We start from the raw sequence: 23,621 nt of genomic DNA, 5'->3' as shown, positions 1-23,621 counted from the left end.
ACTAGCCGTGTACTTAGAACATGTTTTTGCATTTTCAGAACATTATTGATTTATTTTTAAATTTTAGATTTAATTTTTAAAATAATTATAAAATTAAAATTAAAATTGAAATAATTTTTTTGTCAAAGTGCTCTTGTAAATAAAATTGTTAATTTAATTTTTCATTTTTAAAATTAAAACTTTAAATGTACATTTCCATTGTTTTTAATTAAAAACAAAAAAGTCTTTAAAAATCATATTGCTAAATTTATAATGTTAACTGTTTATTTATAAATATAAGATTTTTAAGGAACGGTTTCTTTTACACACAATAAAACTAATTTATTAAGAAAGTTGAGTATATCTTCAGTTGTGTTTCTGACAACATGTATGAATTGATCGGTCTGTGGTGTATGGATTCTCTATTGACTAGTTTCTTTAACACAAAGAGAAGACCATGGCACCAGCTCCAGTACCCTGTCACACTCTACTGACCTGGACTGACTAGTTTCTGTAACACAAAGAGAAGACCATGGCACCAGGTACTGGATTGACTAGTTTCTGTAACACAAAGAGAAGACTATGGCACCAGCTCCAGTACCCTGTCACACTCTACTGACCTGGACTGACTAGTTTCTGTAACACAAAGAGAAGACCATGGCACCAGGTACTGGATTGACTAGTTTCTGTAACACAAAGAGATGACCATGGCACCAGGTACTGGATTGACTAGTTTATGTAACACAAAGAGAAGACTATGGAACCAGGTACTGGATTGACTAGTTTCTGTAACACAAAGAGAAGACCATGGCACCAGGTACTGGATTGACTAGTTTCTGTAACACAAAGAGATGACCATGGCACCAGGTACTGGATTGACTAGTTTCTGTAACACAAAGAGAAGACTATGGCACCAGCTCCAGTACCCTGTTACACTCTACTGACCTGGATTGACTAGTTTCTGTAACACAAAGAGAAGACCGTGGCACCAGGTACTGGATTGACTAGTTTCTGTAACACAAAGAGAAGACTATGGCACCAGCTCCAGTACCCTGTCACACTCTACTGACCTGGACTGACTAGTTTCTGTAACACAAAGAGAAGACCATGGCACCAGGTACTGGATTGACTAGTTTCTGTAACACAAAGAGATGACCATGGCACCAGGTACTGGATTGACTAGTTTATGTAACACAAAGAGAAGACTATGGAACCAGGTACTGGATTGACTAGTTTCTGTAACACAAAGAGATGACCATGGCACCAGGTACTGGATTGACTAGTTTCTGTAACACAAAGAGAAGACTATGGCACCAGCTCCAGTACCCTGTTACACTCTACTGACCTGGATTGACTAGTTTCTGTAACACAAAGAGAAGACCGTGGCACCAGGTACTGGATTGACTAGTTTCTGTAACACAAAGAGAAGACTATGGCACCAGCTCCAGTACCCTGTTACACTCTACTGACCTGGATTGACTAGTTTCTGTAACACAAAGAGAAGACCGTGGCACCAGGTACTGGATTGACTAGTTTATGTAACACAAAGAGATGACCATGGCACCAGGTACTGGATTGACTAGTTTCTGTAACACAAAGAGAAGACTATGGCACCAGCTCCAGTACCCTGTTACACTCTACTGACCTGGATCGAGTAGTTTCTGTAACACAAAGAGAAGACCGTGGCACCAGGTACTGGATTGACTAGTTTCTGTAACACAAAGAGAAGACCATGGCACCAGGTACTGGATTGACTAGTTTCTGTAACACAAAGAGAAGACCATGGCACCAGGTACTGGATTGACTAGTTTCTGTAACACAAAGAGAAGACCATGACACCCAGTCACACTCTATTGACCTGGATTGACTAGTTTCTGTAACACAAAGAGAAGACCATGCCACCAGGTACTTGGATTGACTAGTTTCTGTAACACAAAGAGAAGACCATGACACCAGCTCCAGTACCCAGTCACACTCTACTGACCTGGATTGACTAGATTCTGTAACACAAAGAGAAGACCATGACACCAGCTCCAGTACCCAGTCACACTCTACTGACCTGGATTGACTAGATTCTGTAACACAAAGAGAAGACCATGACACCAGCTCCAGTACCCAGTCACACTCTACTGACCTGGATTGACTAGATTCTGTAACACAAAGAGAAGACCATGACACCAGCTCCAGTACCCAGTCACACTCTACTGACCTGGATTGACTAGATTCTGTAACACACAGAGAAGACCATGACACCAGCTCCAGTACCCAGTCACACTCTACTGACCTGGATTGACTAGATTCTGTAACACAAAGAGAAGACCATGACACCAGCTCCAGTACCCAGTCACACTCTACTGACCTGGATTGACTAGATTCTGTAACACAAAGAGAAGACCATGACACCAGCTCCAGTACCCAGTCACACTCTACTGACCTGGATTGACTAGATTCTGTAACACACAGAGAAGACCGTGGGACCAGCTCCAGTACCCTGTTACACTTTACTCAAATTCCATTTCATTAATTAAAACAAAGATAATACTGAAGTCGATTTATATCTATATTTATGTCGGTAGATGTACAAATATAGAAGCCTGCTACATATGTATATTTATGTCGGAAGATGTACAAATATAGAAGCCTGCTACATATGTATATTTATGTCGGTAGATGTACAAATATAGAAGACTGCTACATATGTATATTTATGTCGGTAGATGTACAAATATAGAAGACTGCTACATACATTGTATGTATATTTATGTCGGTAGATGTACAAATATAGAAGACTGCTACATGCATTGTATGTATATTTATGTTGGAAGATGTACAAATATAGAAGCCTGCTACATATGTATATTTATGTCGGTAGATGTACAAATATAGAAGCCTGCTACATATGTATATTTATGTCGGTAGATGTACAAATATAGAAGCCTGCTACATATGTATATTTATGTCGGAAGATGTACAAATATAGAAGACTGCTACATATGTATATTTATGTCGGTAGATGTACAAATATAGAAGCCTGCTACATACGTATATTTATGTCGGTAGATGTACAAATATAGAAGCCTGCTACATAAGTATATTTATGTCGGTAGATGTACAAATATAGAAGCCTGCTACATAAGTATATTTATGTCGGTAGATGTACAAATATAGAAGCCTGCTACATATGTATATTTATGTCGGTAGATGTACAAATATAGAAGCCTGCTACATATGTATATTTATGTCGGAAGATGTACAAATATAGAAGACTGCTACATACATTGTATGTATATTTATGTCGGTAGATGTACAAATATACAAGCCTGCTACATATGTATATTTATGTCGGTAGATGTACAAATATAGAAGCCTGCTAAATATGTATATTTATGTTGGAAGATGTACAAATATAGAAGACTGCTACATATGTATATTTATGTCGGTAGATGTACAAATATAGAAGCCTGCTACATATGTATATTTATGTCGGTAGATGTACAAATATAGAAGCCTGCTACATATGTATATTTATGTCGGTAGATGTACAAATATAGAAGCCTGCTACATATGTATATTTATGTCGGTAGATGTACAAATAATATCTCATGATTAATAACTAAATGTGCTCAAGTTGTGTCATTGAACAAAACAAAGTTTAACTTTAACAAATTTATTCTTTGATGAAAAATTATCAATATAACTTGGTATTCTAATTCAAGACCCTGCAAAATATTACCTCTTTTTTTTTTCCAAGATCACTTTCATGTCAGAATCATTAAAATTATATAAAGAAGAAAATAAAATTCATTTAACTCTTATCTTAGTTTTTAAATTCAGACCATGGCTCAAGTTGTTCAATATCGTGCCAGGATTCGCTTGTACATGTTTCAGAGACTGCTAGACAATTGTAAGACAATAAACAATAGTTGCTAATCATTTCTCATTTGATCAGCAACTGTAGCTAAACTAGCTAATCACAAATTTGAAAATATACAAAATTCTTTGCCAAATTCGCCAATTGCAAATTTTATGAACAATTATCAAATTTTATTTTAATTTGGCAAAAAGATTTCATGTAATAATTGGGGTTTTTTGGAAAATAACTGGGTTTCTGACATTTTTTAAAGATAATTTGGTGAAAACAAACTCTCACCCAGAACTAGCCCTGATCCCTGAGAACTACAAACCTGACTGGTGCATTTTCAATGGAGTTTAGTATGAAATTTTCCCTGCAAATATACATACCGTGTATGTACATGTATTTACATAACCATATGAAAACGAAATATTTTACTTCTAAACTCGTTTTATTGTTCTTGCTTACATTCATTTATATAGCAATGGAAAGAACAGCTGTAGTTGAGTTTGAATCTGAACAAAGCCTGGGGCTGGTTTGTGTTCCACATGTTACAGTTTGTACAATATATTCCTACACACTTCCCTGTGTCCAGCCCAGCCATGTGATACTGTTGATATAACACACACACACACACACACACACACGTAATCAATGCATTTTCTTCACACCACATCACATGTCTTAAATCTAAAGAGTGATGCAGTTCTACATCCAAAATGAAGTTTTTAACGTGCCCGTAATTATGTTATTTATTTTTTGTGTGATAGATGTTTTCGTAATGTAGTTGGGTTATTTATTTCTTGTAAGACAAGTCTCATCTATTTAGTTTTTATTGTACAAGATTGAGAAAGAAGATGGTTGGCTGGTAATGTAAATAATAATTTATAATAGCATGTCTTTTCTCATGTGTCATATTTGTTACTTTTTTGGTCATGTTTGTGGAGAGTGTAGGTGGTTTGTATTAATAAAAATATTGTATTTTATTTTTAGTCTGTCATAATACTTATTTAAAGATTGGATTTTGGCATAATCTATTTCAACTGCAGTGTAATTTCAAAACTCTGAATCCTGGTGGGCTCAAGCAGGGATCAGTATTCTATGACAGTATACCAGGTAGACTGGTTGGCAGGTAATATTTTACTGTGAGTCACATATGTTTAATTTTTTCTTTCTTTCTTTTCTCCCAGGATGATGACTCCGATGGGACTGGGACCGTGCGGCGCCGCAACAAAACGGTCGTGACGCCCAAGATGGCCATGGAAAGTTTCCGATTCTCATTCCTCAACTCAGATGGTGAGTTTTATTATAATACATATTGTTATTCTTGCCTGTAAAAAATCATTTTCATTCCTCAACTCAGATGGTGAGTTTGGTTATAAATATTTTATATGTCCATGTTTGACTTGTCGTCGTATTTTGGCTTGGCGTTGTCCGTTTGTTTGTACATACTTCCATCTGTATATATTTCACTTTTCATTTTTTTAAATAAATAATTTTAGTTTGAAAAGAAGAAAATTATAACTGGTTTGGAAATAACAATAAAATACTATTTTTGTGTTCAATTTAGAAAACAGTCAGCTCAGAATTAAATAACTTGTAATAAATTCCATAGTATGAAAAAAGGTGTTCCCTGTGGGAAGTACCATAGGTGACTGTGACCTATTTATACAAGTGCCTGCAGTTCTGTCATTAAGTTCGAGCTCTGTGACAACATACCCATGGACTGGTACTACTAGAGAGTGAGAGGGCTGTCAAGATTCACTTGCACGAAATCCTAAAACTAACCCCACCCAACTCTCTCATTCTGACTTGCACTCACTGGCCTAGTGAACACTGTGATAATGGAACCTGCTTCCTATCTGCTGCAGCAGAGTTCATTAAAAAGAGCCCTTGATGCAAGTGTGAGATAAGAAACCCACACAGCAACCGATGACTGACGTTATGTTGGTGTGTCATCAGGACACCCATTCCTTTCCCTCTTCCAGCAGATAAACCTTCGTTGTCTTGTGTGTCGGTAGTTATTTTAAGCACTGGACTAGTTCCAGGAATATGATGTTGCTATCTAAGTCTGATGTTTGTGTATAAACAGATCTAGTTATATATTTTCTGGCAGCACAAATAACTGAAAAAACAGCCACTGATAAAAAAAAAACATGCTGGCAGGTCAAAGTGCAAATCAGCATTGCTTCACTTTACTGTAGAGTTTGATAAAGTAATTTTGTTTTTAATTTTGTTTTGACAGATATGTGTTACAAATACAGCATATTGTTTAATTAGTCTAGACAGGTAGTTTTGACAGGATGTTTTTGACACTTTGTCTAGTATTGAAAAAGGAATCCATACACATGGAAATTAATTAAGCATCACCTTAACCGGCCTCGGTGGTGCTGTGGTTAAGCCATCAGACTACAGGCTGGTAGGTACAGGGTTCGCAGCCCGGTACCGGTTCCAACCCAGAGCGAGTTCTTAAGGGCTCAGTGAGTAGGTGTAAGACCACTACACCCTCTTCTCTCTCACTAACCACTAACCAACTAACAATTAACCCACTGTCCTGGACAGACAGCCCAGATAGCTGAGGTATGTGTGTCCAGGACAGCATGCTTGAACCTTAATTGGATATAAGCACGAAAATAAGTTGAAATGAAATGAAAGCACCACCTTAATTGTTTTGCAACCAAAAAGGTGCCTAGATGGCATGAATAAATTACTTACTAGTATGAGAAAAACATCAGTGTTATTCTAGCTCCACAGATGTAGTTAATTACCGTACATTCTCATTTAGATATTTAGGCTTTCTCTCTTTTTCTCTAGAATTCATTAAATATTGATGTCAGGACAGTGTCAATATACTCCATATACACAGAACATTAATTTCAGTAGTATGTATCCATAAAATGTTCACAATTACTTGCGAAGTACAAGCCACATGGTCAAAACTATAGGTTGTGCATAATTAATTTCCAAGTATATATTTCCCCTTAAAGGCTACTGCTTTCAGTCAGTCAGTTAAAGTATTTACGTGCATATATGCCACGAAGGCTTCACGCACGCCTATCACGGGCTTAATCTCTGACTTTCGCCAGTGACTAAGTTTGAAGTGGGCGGAATTTGGAATAAAAATTTTAGTACGGTCAAAAAAGCCTACGTCTATGGAGAATAATCTGCATCCTAACCATGTCAGGACTAAGAAATTAAAACCAAAAGTATATTTGAATGCTCGGCCTAAAAAGTTTTAAGGTGATTTGAGCAAATGAACGGGCGCCAAAGTAAAGTGCGTTGGACTATTTATAAAAAAATAAACATAGGAATTTTGAGCCACGACCAAAAAATTTAAAGTCCAACTAAGCCCAAAAAAGGAATTTTACCTGTCCTAGGTAAGGTTGGGTTCTACTTTGGGGAGGCTGGAGATTCCCGGAGTGATGGCACCAGATGTTGTCATTGACGTAGAGTCCGAACCACTGTGGAATAGCCGGGGCCGCAGACTGCACTGATCATCTTGTGCATAGATCTGTTGTTGATCTTCGCAAACAAGATGCACTGCCTGAAGATCTGTTCCCTCTTGTGACGACTATTCCATGTATGCCGCTGAAGATTTCGGTATGTAGCTCATAGTGGCTGCCGTCATCCAATGGTCTCCAGTCCACGTTGAGGAATCCTCCCCGAAGAATCTTCGGATCCAGCGTGTCCCCCTGCATGTACTGATGTAACTGTCTCCTGAGTCTGTTGATGGCTAGGACCCATTCGTCGTCCTCAGGGGGAGTGACTGGCGGTGGCGGCGGCTTAGTCTTGGCTGGTTGGGTGGTCGGTGATGTTGCCTTCCGTTTAGCCTCCGCAACAACAACTTGTCCTGGTGGCAACTCAACGGGAGCGGTTGGTATAATTGACCACGTCACCGGAGTCTGAGTCCGTGGCGTCGAGGTGGGTGGGACCGCCCTCGGAGCCTGGCACATCGCAATGTCCAGGCTCAAGTAGGTTTCATCCGGAGATGCAGGTGCCTCAAGCTGTTGCTTCCTCTTTGGTGAAGTCCGTGGGGGCAGCGATGCGGAAGGACCTGCCGCAGGCAGTTGAACCACCGGCTTTGGATCCCCCCAAGCCGCCCCTGGCGTACGTCTCTTCTTCTCTCCACTTCTGGTCTTCTTTACCGAGTCGCCGTACCCCGTGTATGCGACTCGGTACTCCACCAGTGCCCCAATGTCGCAATCATTCCCCCAAGGTGGTGGGGGGGGGGGGGGCAACTCGAGAGCACAGAATTTCATGTCCTGTCTCATCGCAAGTCAGAGCAGAGTCCCTACTGCTTTCAATTAGCAGCAAATCGTATTTTTATTACTCACCTGGTGAACATCTGGGTGTGTTATACAAATTTCATACACACCACCAGTTGTGTATTAATTGCTAAAATAAACGACAATATTTCTGTAACCGATGTTATCTTCCCTGGTCTTAGCTCTGAGTAATGTTGGAAGTAATTGTCAGATTTTACACTATTTGAAGGTGGGTAATATTTAAATAAAATACAACACTCGTTTTTGACAGATATAATTTTTACGAAACTTATTTTCATTTGGTTGTTCACTTGTTTAGTAAAAATGATATCTAGCAAAAACGAGTGTAGTATTTTTTATATATGCACTGGACAAAACATACTGATGTCATTGATACAATGTTGATCTAAGTTACATTGTAGAGCAATGGTTTGGAACAATAATTAACCCAGTGGGTCCTTTGTGTGGGTTTATTTTTGTTTTTTTATGGACATCTTTGATTTTCTATCATTATAAATCTTTTTTCTTTCTTTTTATTTGGCTTTCTTTGTTAATATTAACAGTGTATGATCACAAACATCATTGTAAGATCAATTTTGAAATAAAAGCATTCGAAAACTGAAAGAAAAAGAAAAAAAAGGAAGAAAAAAAAATCCTCAACACTTTCACATTTTACTTCCATGACCTGGAAAGTGATACATACATGTACGAGAAAAGCAGTTATGCAAATTTTGCCATTAGTTACCGCACTGTCAGGCTAGCTTGCTCGTTGTTAGTTTGTGTGTGTCTCACACGGAGATGGTAATCCAGGACCAGCCTAATTCCAGCACTGATGTCTTCCCAGTAAATAAATTGTTTTAGCGTGCACCTCCTGCATCGGAGTGGATTGGAACGAACATTCTAATTAACTTTCCTCTGACACCCTCACTTGCGTCAGTCGCATTTCGTCATCTGTTTGCCGTTTCTAATCCATCTTCAAATGAAACGTACATTCAGGTCTCCAGGCCTGCATAGTTATAAGGTATTAACTGCGGACACAAGATACTCAAATGTGTGTTCAGTAATTGGGGAAATTTCGAACAGCAACAAAGTTATGTAAGTTTTCTTTCTTCTTTTTTCTTTTCTTTTCTTTTCTTTTTTTTTTCATAGTATTTACAGTCTTTGCTGTTTGATGTATCTGAGAAAGGTTACAAAAAGAAGAAAAAAATCAACAAAAAACAAAAACAAATTCACTTCAATAGAAAAAAGCTCTTAAAAGAATACTAACATTTTTAATTGTTGGTCTGTGCTTGTTTCTTTTTTAAGTATCGTTAAAGAAAAATTAAAATAAATAAATAACCATATCAAGTTACGATCCATCATATTTGATGACATTAAAACCTGAATACCAGAAATGAACGTAATGTATGTGTTTGTAAAAATGTCTTTCTGTGAACTCTCCATGCTTGTGTGATTATTTGTAAAGAAGAGTACCCAGAACGTAAAAATATCTTCATCCAAGATGCTCGCGATGAGAAAAACACTTCATGTCTTAGATTAATTGGGGAAAAATTCACATCCGCAGCTTGTTAAAAACAATTTCAAATTAGTCTTTCTGGTAAAGTGTTTTAGAGATAGTATTACTGGCAGCTGTCTTTTAGGAACGGCGTGTATGTGTACCAGATATAGTTGAAGACGAAGCTTCTGATTTATTTTTTATTCTCATTCTTATTTGTGTGCGTAGTTTTATTCATACAGTGCCAATGTATGCATTTTATGATGAATTTATATGTTTACGGTGCCATACATGTACTTTTGAACAAACTATGTGTATTTGACTTGTCTGACATCTTTTCAACATGTCACCATCTTGAAACATTGGACTTGAAGATTATTGTACATACATACCATCCTGATTTATCATGGTCAGATGAGTATTACTGCACCATTCTACTAAAGCATGGTCAGATGAGGATTACTGCACCATCCTACTAAAACATGGTCAGATGAGTATTACTACACCATCCTACTAAAACATGGTCAGATGAGGATTACTACACCATCCTACTAAAACACGGTCAGATGAAGATTACTGCACCATCCTACTAAAACATGGTCAGATGAGTATTACTACACCATCCTACTAAAACACGGTCAGATGAAGATTACTGCACCATCCTACTAAAACATGGTCAGATGAGTATTACTACACCATCCTACTAAAACATGGTCAGATGAGTATTACTACACCATCCTACTAAAACATGGTCAGATGAGGATTACTGCACCATCCTGCTAAAACATGGTCAGATGAGTATTACTACACCATCCTACTAAAACATGGTCAGATGAGGATTACTGTACCATCCTGCTAAAACATGGTCAGATGAGGATTACCGCACCATCCTACTAAAACATGGTCAGATGAGGATTACCGCACCATCCTACTAAAACATGGTCAGATGAGTATTACCGCACCATCCTGCTAAAACATGGTCAGATGAGGATTACTGCACCATCCTGCTAAAACATGGTCAGATGAGTATTACCGCACCATCCTGCTAAAACATGGTCAGATGAGTATTACCGCACCATCCTGCTAAAACATGGTCAGATGAGTATTACCGCACCATCCTACTAAAACATGGTCAGATGAGGATTACCGCACCATCCTACTAAAACATGGTCAGATGAGGATTACCGCACCATCCTACTAAAACATGGTCAGATGAGTATTACCGCACCATCCTACTAAAACATGGTCAGATGAGGATTACCACACCATCCTACTAAAACATGGTCAGATGAGGATTACCACACCATCCTACTAAAACATGGTCAGATGAGGATTACCACACCATCCTGCTAAAACATGGTCAGATGAGTATTACCGCACCATCCTGCTAAAACATGGTCAGATGAGGATTACCGCACCATCCTACTAAAACATGGTCAGATGAGTATTACCGCACCATCCTACTAAAACATGGTCAGATGAGTATTACCACACCATCCTACTAAAACATGGTCAGATGAGGATTACCACACCATCCTGCTAAAACATGGTCAGATGAGGATTACCGCACCATCCTGCTAAAACATGGTCAGATGAGGATTACCGCACCATCCTACTAAAACATGGTCAGATGAGTATTACTGCACCATCCTACTAAAACATGGTCAGATGAGTATTACTGCACCATCCTCCTAAAACATGGTCAGATGAGGATTACCGCACCATCCTGCTAAAACATGGTCAGATGAGGATTACCGCACCATCCTGCTAAAACATGGTCAGATGAGTATTACCGCACCATCCTACTAAAACATGGTCAGATGAGGATTACTGCACCATCCTACTAAAACATGGTCAGATGAGGATTACCGTACCATCCTGCTAAAACATGGTCAGATGAGGATTACCGCACCATCCTACTAAAACATGGTCAGATGAGGATTACTACACCATCCTACTAAAACACGGTCAGATGAGTATTACCGCACCATCCTGCTAAAACATGGTCAGATGAGGATTACTACACCATCCTACTAAAACACGGTCAGATGAGTATTACCACACCATCCTGCTAAAACATGGTCAGATGAGGATTACCACACCATCCTACTAAAACATGGTCAGATGAGTATTACCACACCATCCTACTAAAACATGGTCAGATGAGTATTACTGCACCATCCTACTAAAACATGGTCAGATGAGTATTACTGCACCATCCTGCTAAAACATGGTCAGATGAGGATTACTGCACCATCCTGCTAAAACATGGTCAGATGAGTATTACTGCACCATCCTGCTAAAACATGGTCAGATGAGGATTACCGCACCATCCTACTAAAACATGGTCAGATGAGGATTACCGCACCATCCTACTAAAACATGGTCAGATGAGTATTACTGCACCATCCTACTAAAACATGGTCAGATGAGGATTACCGCACCATCCTACTAAAACATGGTCAGATGAGTATTACCGCACCATCCTACTAAAACATGGTCAGATGAGGATTACCGCACCATCCTACTAAAACATGGTCAGATGAGGATTACCGCACCATCCTACTAAAACATGGTCAGATGAGTATTACTGCACCATCCTGCTAAAACATGGTCAGATGAGGATTACTGCACCATCCTGCTAAAACATGGTCAGATGAGGATTACTGCATCATGCTACTAAAACACGGTCAGATGAGGATTACTACACCATCCTACTAAAACATGGTGAAATGTCAGGATTACTACACCATCCTATTAAAACACGGTCAGATGAGGATTACTACACCATCCTACTAAAACATGGTCAGATGAGGATTACTGCACCATCCTGCTAAAACATGGTCAGATGAGGATTACTACACCATCCTACTAAAACATGGTCAGATGAGGATTACCGCACCATCCTACTAAAACATGGTGAAATGTCAGGATTACTGCACCATCCTATTAAAACACAGTCAGATGAGGATTACTACACCATCCTACTAAAACATGGTCAGATGAGGATTACTGCACCATCCTGCTAAAACATGGTCAGATGAGGATTACTACACCATCCTACTAAAACATGGTCAGATGAGGATTACCGCACCATCCTACTAAAACATGGTGAAATGTCAGGATTACTGCACCATCCTATTAAAACACGGTCAGATGAGGATTACTACACCATCCTACTAAAACATGGTCAGATGAGGATTACCGCACCATCCTACTAAAACATGGTCAGATGAGGATTACCGCACCATCCTGCTAAAACATGGTCAGATGAGGATTACTGCACCATCCTACTAAAACATGGTCAGATGAGTATTACTGTACCATCCTGCTAAAACATGGTCAGATGAGGATTACCGTACCATCCTACTAAAACATGGTCAGATGAGTATTACTGCACCATCCTGCTAAAACATGGTCAGATGAGGATTACTACACCATCCTACTAAAACATGGTCAGATGAGTATTACCGTACCATCCTACTAAAACATGGTCAGATGAGTATTACTGCACCATCCTGCTAAAACATGGTCAGATGAGGATTACCGTACCATCCTACTAAAACATGGTCAGATGAGTATTACTGCATCATCCTACTAAAACACGGTCGGATGAGGATTACTACACCATCCTAGTAAAACACGGTCATATAAGGATTACTACATCATCCTACTAAAACACAGTCATATAAGCATTACTACACCATCCTACTAAAAGATGGTCAGATGAAGATTACTGCACCATCATACTAAAACATGGTGAAATGTCAGGATTACTACACCATCCTAGTAAAACATGGTCAGATGAGGATTACTGCACCATCCTACTAAAACATGGTCAGATGAGGATTACTACACCATCCTACTAAAACATGGTCAGATGAGGATTACTGCATCATCCTACTAAAACATGGTCAGATGAGTATTACTACACCATCCTACTAAAACATGGTCAGATGAGGATTACTACACCATCCTACTAAAACATGGTCAGATGAGTATTACCGCACCATCCTACTAAAACATGGTCAGATGAGGATTATTACACCATCCTACTAAAACATGGTCAGATGAGTATTACCGCACCATCCTACTAAAACATGGTCAGATGAGGATTATTACACCATCCTACTAAAACATGGTCAGATGAGGATTACCGCATCATACTACACCATCCTACTAAAACATGGTCAGATGAGGATTACTACACCATCCTACTAAAACATGGTCAGATGAGGATTACTGCACCATCCTACTAAAACATGGTCAGATGAGGATTACTACACCATCCTACTAAAACATGGTCAGATGAGGATTACTACACCATCCTACTAAAACATGGTCAGATGAGGATTACTACACCATCCTACTAAAACATGGTCAGATGAGGATTACTACACCATCCTACTAAAACATGGTCAGATGAGGATTACTACACCATCCTACTAAAACATGGTCAGATGAGGATTACTACACCATCCTACTAAAACATGGTCAGATGAGGATTACTACACCATCCTACTAAAAGATGGTCAGATGAAGATTACTGCACCATCGTACTAAAACATGGTCAAGTGAGGCTTAAAAAACCATCCTAGTAAAACATGGTCATATGAGGACTACTACACCATCTACTAAAACATGGTCATATGAAGATGATCACACCATCCTGCTAAAACATGGTCATATAAGGATTACTACACCATCCTACTAAATCGTGGTCAGATGAGAATGATCACGCCATCCTACTAAAACATGGTCAGATGAGTATTACTGCATCATCCTACTAAAACATGGTCAGATGAGGATTACTGCACCATCCTACTAAAACATGGTCAGATGAGAATGATCACACCATCCTACTAAAACATGGTCCATCCTACTAAAACATGGTCAGATGAGTATTACTACACCATCCTACTAAAACATGGTCAGATGAGGATTACTACACCATCCTACTAAAACACAGATGGTCACACCATCCTACTAAAACATGGTCAGATGAGTATTACTGCACCATCCTACTAAAACATGGTCAGATGAGGATTACTACACCATCCTAAAACATGGTCTAAAACATGGTCAGATGAGTATTACCGCACCATCCTGCTAATCCTACTAAAACATGGTCAGATGAGTATTACTGCACCATTCTACTAAAACATGGTCAGATGAGGATTACTGCACCATCCTACTAAAACATGGTCAGATGAGTATTACTACACCATCCTACTAAAACATGGTCAGATGAGTATTACTACACCATCCTACTAAAACATGGTCAGATGAGGATTACTGCACCATCCTACTAAAACATGGTCAGATGAGTATTACTACACCATCCTACTAAAACATGGTCAGATGAGTATTACTACACCATCCTACTAAAACATGGTCAGATGAGGATTACTACACCATCCTACTAAAACATGGTCAGATGAGTATTACCGCACCATCCTGCTAAAACATGTTCAGATGAGTATTACTGCACCATCCTACTAAAACATGGTCAGATGAGTATTACCGCACCATCCTGCTAAAACATGGTCAGATGAGGATTACTACACCATCCTACTAAAACATGATCAGACTTAAGGATTACCATGCCATCCTACTATTCAATGTAGTTTGACTAGTATTACTAGACTATTTATTGCTAAATGCAGAACTATTAGCATGTAGGATTTGTTCTGTATATTGTTTAAAACTTTTTAAAACTTTGTAAAAAGGTGATTAAACAATAGGATGAAAATTCTAACAAGTTTGCAAGCATATTTATTTATGCATGTCTCATATTCTTGTTTGAAATTTTAATAATTTCAGATTGTCAGCGAGTTCTCACAGATCTGAATAATATGGGGTTTTTTGGGGGTTTATTTAATTGATTCTCTTACGAGTGTGATCTTGTGTTTCAGAAAACCAGGATGTGAATTTTGACGCCATCCTGGGTGAACTGTGTGAACTGGAGACCCAGCTCAGCACGACACAGTCCGAGCTGTCGCGCACACTGGGCGGCTACCCGGTCAGTCTGACCAGCGACCACGACAAGCGCAATGGTGGTGGCGATGGGACGAACGACATGATCCAGGCCGAGCTGGATGCGCTGGCGGCGGAGATCACCCAGGGGCTGGGCTACTGGAAGAACGGGGGAGGGGCCGAGGATACTGCGTGTGATATTGGGGAGACGGATTCGGCGTTCTCCGACAACACCTCCCTCCCGTCGTCTGAGTCGTTCACGTCCATGGTGACGGTGTCGTCGTCTGCCGACACCACGTCGTCGTCGTCGGGGGATACCTGCAGTACGGGGAGCGTCATGTCAGCCATGACGGTCCAGAGTGAGGTGAGTCGAGTGACTGGTAGTGAGGAAGGAAGGAAGGAATATTTCACTTAACAACGCACACAACACATTGTAATTACGGTTACATGGCGTAGAACATATTGTTAAGTACAACACTGATAATGAGAGAGGAAACCTGCTGCGCCACACAATGGGTTACTTTTTCTGATTAAGCAGCAAGGGATCTTTTATATGCGTCATCCCACAGGTAGGATAGTACATACATCAGCCTTGGTTACACCGTTTGTAGAGCACTGGCTGGAATAACCAGCTGCATATCAGGGAAGCATTTTACCACTGAGTTATGTTCCGCCCCTGAGGTGCAAAATCATTCAGTTGCCCACAGTGGTATTTATTTCCCATTCCCACCTGTGACCTGTCGTATGTGCATATTTATAGGATATTTAAATGAGCTTCCATTTCATATCATGTTTATGTCCCGAGTGAAATAATTTTCAAGTGTCAAAAGTTTTAGTGAATGACAATGAAAATTATTTTATGAGGGACATAAACATGATACAAAATGGTAGCGAGTTTAATATCCTATTTATTACCCATAATCGATCTTAATTTATATCACTCAACCTTCCTGTGAGATATTTTTAACCATATGGGTAATAAAAAAGACTCCTGTTTGTTAAGAGCCAAGCATAACCTATGTGGTGCAACACATTGCTTCTTTAACTCACTAAACCATCTTATATCCGGCATGGTTTAAAATATGCTGGGGTGTTGTTAAACAAACATTCCTTTCCTTTTCCACACAGTTGTGCTTTGAACTCGTGTTGGGCGGGATTTAGCTCAGTCGGTTGAGTGCTCACTTGAGGTGCTTGCATTGCAGGATCGAACCACCTCGGTGGATCCATTCAGCTGATTGGTTTTTTTCTTGTTCCAACCAGTGCACCACAATTGGACAAAGGCCATGGTATGTGCTTTCCTGTCTGTGGAAAAGTGCATACAAAAGATCGCTTGCTGCATTAAGAAAACTGTAGCAGGTCTCCTCTGATGACTACTAGTCAGAATTACCAAATGTTTGACATCCAATACCCGATGGTTAATTAATCAATGTGCTTCAGTGGTGTTGTTAAACAAAACAAACTTTGAATTCCTGTCATATGAGAATACGTACTTGTTGCATTAAGTACCACTCGCTGCCACCTGGTCTATACAATACGATTCCCACTACCGTCCAGCCAGTACTTCATCATTTCAATTCAAGTTATTTCCGTGCTTATATCCAATTAAGGTTCAAGCACGCTGTCCTGGGCACACACACCTCAGCTATCTGGGCTGTCTGTCCAGGACAGTGGATTAGTTGTTAGTGGTTAGTGAGAGATAAGAGGGTGTAGTGGCCTTACACCTTCCCACTGAGCCCTTAAGAACTCGCTCTGGGTTGGAGCCGGTACCGGGCTGCGAACCCTGTACCTACCAGCCTGTAGTCCGATGGCTTAACCACAGTATGTCATTATTTGATATGATGTTGCAGCTTTCATAACGTTCCCATTCAGAGGGTCCAACATGTGGAAGTGTGCATCCTTCCCGCCATTTCTACATTGTGCTGAGCCCACACTGAGTCACAATGGAACAATACAGTGTCATGTTGCCTGGTGGTGGTCTGTCTGCGAGGTCAGGGTCAGTCAGTTGTTACTGCCCTTCTCTGATTGAGTTCCCCACCCCCTCCCAACCAGTGTCCCACAACTGGAATATCTAAAGCTGTGTGGTCCTGTCTGTGGGAAAATACATATAAAAGATCCCTTGCTGCTGATGACAAAAATGTAGCTGTTTTTCTCCAATACTGTATGTCAGAATGTTTGACATACAATAGCCGATGAATAAATAATCATTGGCGAATGGGGGGGGGGGGGGGAGGGATGTACCCCCCACTTTGTGAGAGCACCGATGCTTTTTATATATTTATATATATGTGTGTGTGTGTGCCCCTCCCACATACTTTTTAGCACCTTCCTACGCCCGTGATAATAAAGCAATGAATTCTAGAGGTGTCGTTAATTAAAACAAACTTTAACTTAGTAAGAGAGTTGGTGGCTTTTAAACCACCGATCACTTGCCTTAGTGATATAGTGGTTTATAGCCATCCGACTAGTGGAAACAGAGTTCGCCTCCCGGTATCGGATCCCACCCATAGCAAGTTTAATTACTTATAATGGGTAGGTGTAAGACCACTACACTGACTTCTCTCTCACTGATCACTGACAACTAATCACTAACCACTGTCTTGGACAGACAGCCAGATAGCCGAGATGTGAGCCCATGACAATGTGCTTGGAATATGAATTAGATATACGGTAAAGTTTGTTTTGTTTAACGACACCACAAGAGCACAAAGATTTATTAATTACTGGCTATTGAATGTCAAACATTTGGTAATTTTTACATATAGTTTTAGAGAAAAAACCTGCAACATTTTCCCATTAGTATCAAGGGATCTTTTATATGCACCAACCACAGACAGGATAGCACATACCACGGCCTTTGATTTACCATACGTGGTGCACTGGCCAGACCGATTTATTGAATATATAAGCAAGAAAATAACTATAAATGAAATGAATAAATTAATTACTGTCAGTGAATTGTTTACAGCTGTCAGGTTACTACAGAATGGCTGCCTGCTTGAGACATCTATAATTAGTCATGTATTATTATTACTGTTTCATGTAGCATCCGTGTTAGTATTAATGGTGCAGTGTTTAAAACTTTACTTCTCAAAATAGATTGTTATAGGACATTAAGTGTTGCTTTGTTCTGAAACTTGTTGACGTCAGACCGTCAGACCGGAAAACTGCCGACTTCCACACCCAACACAATGGTAAATGTTTACATGGGGTGTAAATAAGACACACATGTGTGGTGCAGCCTGGGCATTGTCTGCAGATTGTGGTTAGCATCATCTTGCTGTGTGTGTATTTAGCTTGCTGTAAGATTGATGTACTCAGGCTGCGTTATGACCCAGCCTGACCTGTAGGCGAGTGTTACATGGTCTTAGATTGGTTCTCGATTGTTTTCATGTTCCAATATTGGAAACTGGCGCCCCGTTTGAAATGTAATATATAAAGGTTAGCGCCAGAATCTCAACTCACACACACTTTTAACAAGCAGTGCGGCAGGTGTTTTTATATATTACATTTTATAAATAATGTTTTAAAAAATTATTCCACAATTCCTTGTATAATATTTTTTTTAAAGTTAATCGAAAAGAAAAATGTGGCTTTACTGTTTTGTTTATTAATATTTTCAAAACGTTGATGTATGCCGCAGTGTTGAATAATACACGTACCTTTTGAGGAACTGGTTGTTGAGAACGTGATTAAACACTGAAAACATTGAGAGAACTATGAAGTACAGTGGTTTGTGCTGGGACTTCCCTCAGATTGGGGATAAGACCTATACCTTCAGTTTTGCCTGTTTCTTGGGCTTGAATAGCCCACAGAAAATGCTAGAGTTGTTTATAAAGGTAAGTAATATAGATATACCTTCTGTTACATGTATGTAACATCAGCGTGTAAGTGGCTGTCCTATAGACGAGGCACTAGATAGATATTTATGGAATCGACCACTATTTTACCAAATTCCCATTTGACTGCTTTGTGCAAAGATACGGTCTTGGTGAAGGATAACGGTTTTATCGTTCAGATGTTATTCTTCTTGAATGGGAATCAGGAAGTAACTTGGTGATATAGTGTGTGCCTCCAGTACAATGGCTTGTAGGTGTAAAACATTATTGAGCACATTTATTAATTAATCATCAGCTTTTGGATATCAAACATTTAACAACTCTGGCATGTAGTCTTCAGAGGAAACCCACTACATTCTTTCCCACTGACAGGACAGCACATATCACAGCCTTTGATATACCAGTCATGGTGGGAAACTGATTGGGAAGGGGAAAAACCCAGTGAATCTGCTGTGGAGATTCCATCCTACAACCAAAGCACCTTGTATGTGAAGTTCAGTGATTGATGGGTTGTAACGTGATTGCTCTCAGTCGATCTCAATCAGTGCCTCATCACTGGTATATAGGTTTTTAAAGTTTTTTGGTTTAATGACACCACTAGAGCACATTGATTAATTAATCACTGGATGTCAAACATTTGGTAATTCTGGTGTGTCAAAATTATCGAATGTTTCACATTCAGTGGCCAAGGATTAATAAATAAATGTGCTCTAGTGGTGTTGTTAAACAAAACAAAAACAGGAGTCTTGCTGGCAAACATTCTTTTTCTTTTTCTGTTTATTTCTACTTATTTTCGTACTAATATCCAATTAAGGTTCAAGCACGCTGTCCTGGGCACACATCTCCGCTATTTGGGCTGTCTGTCCAGGACAGTGGGTTAGTTGTTAGTTGTTAATGAGAGAGAAGAGGGTGTAGTGGTCTTACACCTACCCATTGAGTCGTTAAAACTCACTCTAGGTGGGAGCTGGTACCGGGCTGCGAACCCTGTACCTACCAGCCTGTAGTCTGATGGCTTAACCATTGTGCCACCAAGGCCGGTTCTTTTTCTATAGTTAATTGTTGCTGTTACAAGCTGTAAAAAACTGAAGGCATCATCATTAAAGAAAGTTATTGCTGATACTCTCCTTAATTTATAGCAAGATTGGAAAATATTTGATTTATCATGACAGCCAACCATTTGTCAAATGTATCCTCCATAAATGAAGAGTTTTATTGGCTTATTTGTGACCAGAGTTATTTACCCTGAAAATTTACTCTCGAGTAATAAATGGTAATACTAGGTTGTGCTATTCTGTTGCAAAACTTGTTGGCCAAAACCACTGTGCCATTTTGTAAAGCAACAGTTCATTCAAGTGCATACATGTATGTATCTGGCAATAAAAGCAGAAAAATGGATAATGTTTCCAAGATTTTGACAAAAATACATAATTGCATCAGTGTGTGAAAATATTATTTCCTAGTTTACTGGATATGTTGACTATTTGCCCAAAATATACAGGGTTGAATGTATATGGAACCCGTTTTTCTTAAACTTGGAGTGGGACGGGATGTAGCCCAATGGTAAAGCATCTGCCTGATGTGTAGTTGGTCTAGGATCGATCCCCATCGGTGAGCTCATCGGGCTATTTCTCGTTCCTGCCAGTGCTCCACAACTGGTGTAACAAAGGCCATGGTATGTACTATCCTGTCTTTGGGATGGTGCATATAAACGATCCCTTGCTGGTAATCGAAAAGAGTAGCCCATGAAGTGGCGACAGCGGGTTTTCTCTGTCATTATCTGTCCTTAACCATATGTTTGACGCCATATAACCATAAATAAAATGTGTTGAGTGGGTCGTTAAATAAAACATTTCCTTCCTTCCTTCCTGCTACCTGTTCTGTATTTGGTAGTGTTAATCAGAAATGTACACAGTCTAACGAACTTGATTAAATGATGAAGAAATGTTGGTAGAGCTTGTCTTTTTAGGATATGCATATATATGGCTGATCAAAGTTGGTATGGTACATTTACTCTCAGCTGTGAGGTTTTCCAGCCTTTTATTTTGTTCAAATGTTTGAAATGTTGGCGACAGTTGGTAATACATTTACTGGTGTACGTTGATAAATGATGAGTTTTCTTTTTTAAATAATAGAAAAGAAAAATATTTCAGTTTGTGGTGGTTTCAGGGAACAGTGTTTAATAATCTTCAGTAACCAGAAGTCAGCTCACATGATTTTTTACCTGTTTGGTTAAGTGAATTATATTTACATAACTGCTGAGTTACGGTTTGACTACTGATGTACGGTACATTGAATGTCCAAAAATCAGTCCAGAAAAACCATAGATAATACTTGAAGTTTTCGGACTTCAACAATAAAGATCAAGCGATCCTTAAGTTTTCCACTTTCAGTTTTAGAATGTAGTGATTCACCACGTAATCGATTGGTGGTTGATGCTAATTTGAAGTTTCATAACTGACATGAAATACAGTGTGTCCTGTGCTTTTGTAGACATCTTTGGTAAGGACTGTCTTATACAGAAATATGATATTGCCATCTTCAGCATACAGACATCTTAATGTATTGAAAGAAAAAAAAGTGTTTTATTTAATGACACACTCGACATATTTTAATTACGCTTATAAAATGCACCAGACATACATGTATGGTTAGGAACCATAAAGATAATGAGAGAGGAAACCCACTGCTGCCATGCAATGGACTACTGTTTCCAATTTACAGCAAGGGGTCTTTTATATACAGCATCCCATAGACAGGATAATACATACCATGGCTTTTGATACACCAGTTGTGGAGCACTGGTTGAAATGAGAAATAGCCCAATGGTCCCACCAATGATGATCGATCCTAGACCGACCATACACCAGGTGATCGAGCACTTTACCACTGGACTATGTCTCGTCCCCTGATGAATTCAGTTTTTTCTTTCTGTTTTAGCTTGTATTTAAGACTGCCACATCAAAGACCATGTACGTATTACATCTTGGAGCCAAGTTTCCACATAACTGCACGGCTCATTAATTGTGCATCAATCAGTTGGTGTAAGTAGAGAGGAGAAGACACTGGTCTTATCTAGAATTGGTTCGGCTGGTCTGAATGAGATTTATAGGGTCTTGGCCAGATATATTGGCACTAAAAGTGCGTTTGTAGACATCTTTGGTAAGGACTGTCTTGTACCAAAATATGATGTTGCCATGTTCAGCATACAGACACCTGTATGGAAAGAAAAAGTGTTTTATTTAATGACACACTCCACACATTTTAATTATGGTTATATAGCACCAGACATACATGTTTCCACATAACTGCAAACCTCATTAATTGTGTGTCAATCAGTGGGTGTAAGTAGAGAGGAGAAGACACTGGTCTTATCTAGAATTGGGTTGGCCAGTCTCAATGAGATTTATAGGGTCTTGGTCAGATATATTGGCACTAAACGTATCTCACTGCTACCAGTGACTCCCGGGTCCCCGGTAACTGCAGAGTAAATAATGCTATTGGAATGTTAAAAGGCCATGGTATGTACTGTCCTGTCTCTAGGAGAGGGAATACCGGTACACCATAAAAGATATCCTGCTGCTTTACAGTAGAACTTGCCTATGTGGTGGTATCAGGTTACCTCTTTCTCTCTTGACCAGGTTTTAAAATAGCCACATATTTTAGACACCAATAGCCTCAGTCTAAAATGTTCTGATTTATCATTAAAGATCTGTTCCTTTCAGTACATATTAGAGGGTAGTATATATATATATATATATATATATATATATATATATATATATATATATATATATATATATATATATATATAGGTTTATATTGGATGATACAAAAGAACAGCATTGAGGCTGCTTAACAGAGGTAACTGTTTGAGCAGGTTTGGCTGTATATAGATTACACAGGGATCGAACATTACAATTTTGAAAGCTTTGCCATAATCCATATGCTCATTTATGGCAATTCTGAGTCTGCCTACAGCAAACATTTGCCACAAATAATTACAAAATTATATAGCCAAAAAAGATGTCTTTAACCAATAGCACTAATTTTTATCTAGTTGCAGAACATTGCCATCGATAAAGCTCCTAACCTATTGGCAATTGAAATCGTATAATATTGCAACTAAGGCAGTTGGTGTTGGTTCCTCTGTTAAGTTGGCTCCATGCAATATAAAGCTCCTATTCTACTGGCAACTGAAATCCTATAATATTGCAACT

The 23,621-nt window shown here is 39.1% G+C and overlaps 1 protein-coding gene across 2 annotated transcripts in view; it reads left to right on the top strand.

Annotated features, from left to right (window-relative positions):
• LOC121381277 (ras-associated and pleckstrin homology domains-containing protein 1-like) overlaps positions 1–23,621 on the top strand; it is a 175,986-nt gene that overhangs the window by 124,053 nt on the left and 28,312 nt on the right. For both annotated transcript variants that reach the window (XM_041510522.1, XM_041510523.1), the window contains 2 exons: positions 5,023–5,128; positions 15,508–15,932. In XM_041510522.1, coding sequence (XP_041366456.1) covers positions 5,023–5,128; positions 15,508–15,932 — 531 coding nt within the window. The remainder of the gene's footprint in view (positions 1–5,022; positions 5,129–15,507; positions 15,933–23,621) is intronic.

The sequence above is a fragment of the Gigantopelta aegis genome, chromosome 9 (assembly GCF_016097555.1).
Source record: "Gigantopelta aegis isolate Gae_Host chromosome 9, Gae_host_genome, whole genome shotgun sequence".
NCBI classification, from domain to species: Eukaryota; Metazoa; Mollusca; class Gastropoda; order Neomphalida; family Peltospiridae; genus Gigantopelta; species Gigantopelta aegis.
Note: the sequence above shows the minus strand (reverse complement) of the source record. Positions and strands in the feature narration are given on the sequence as shown.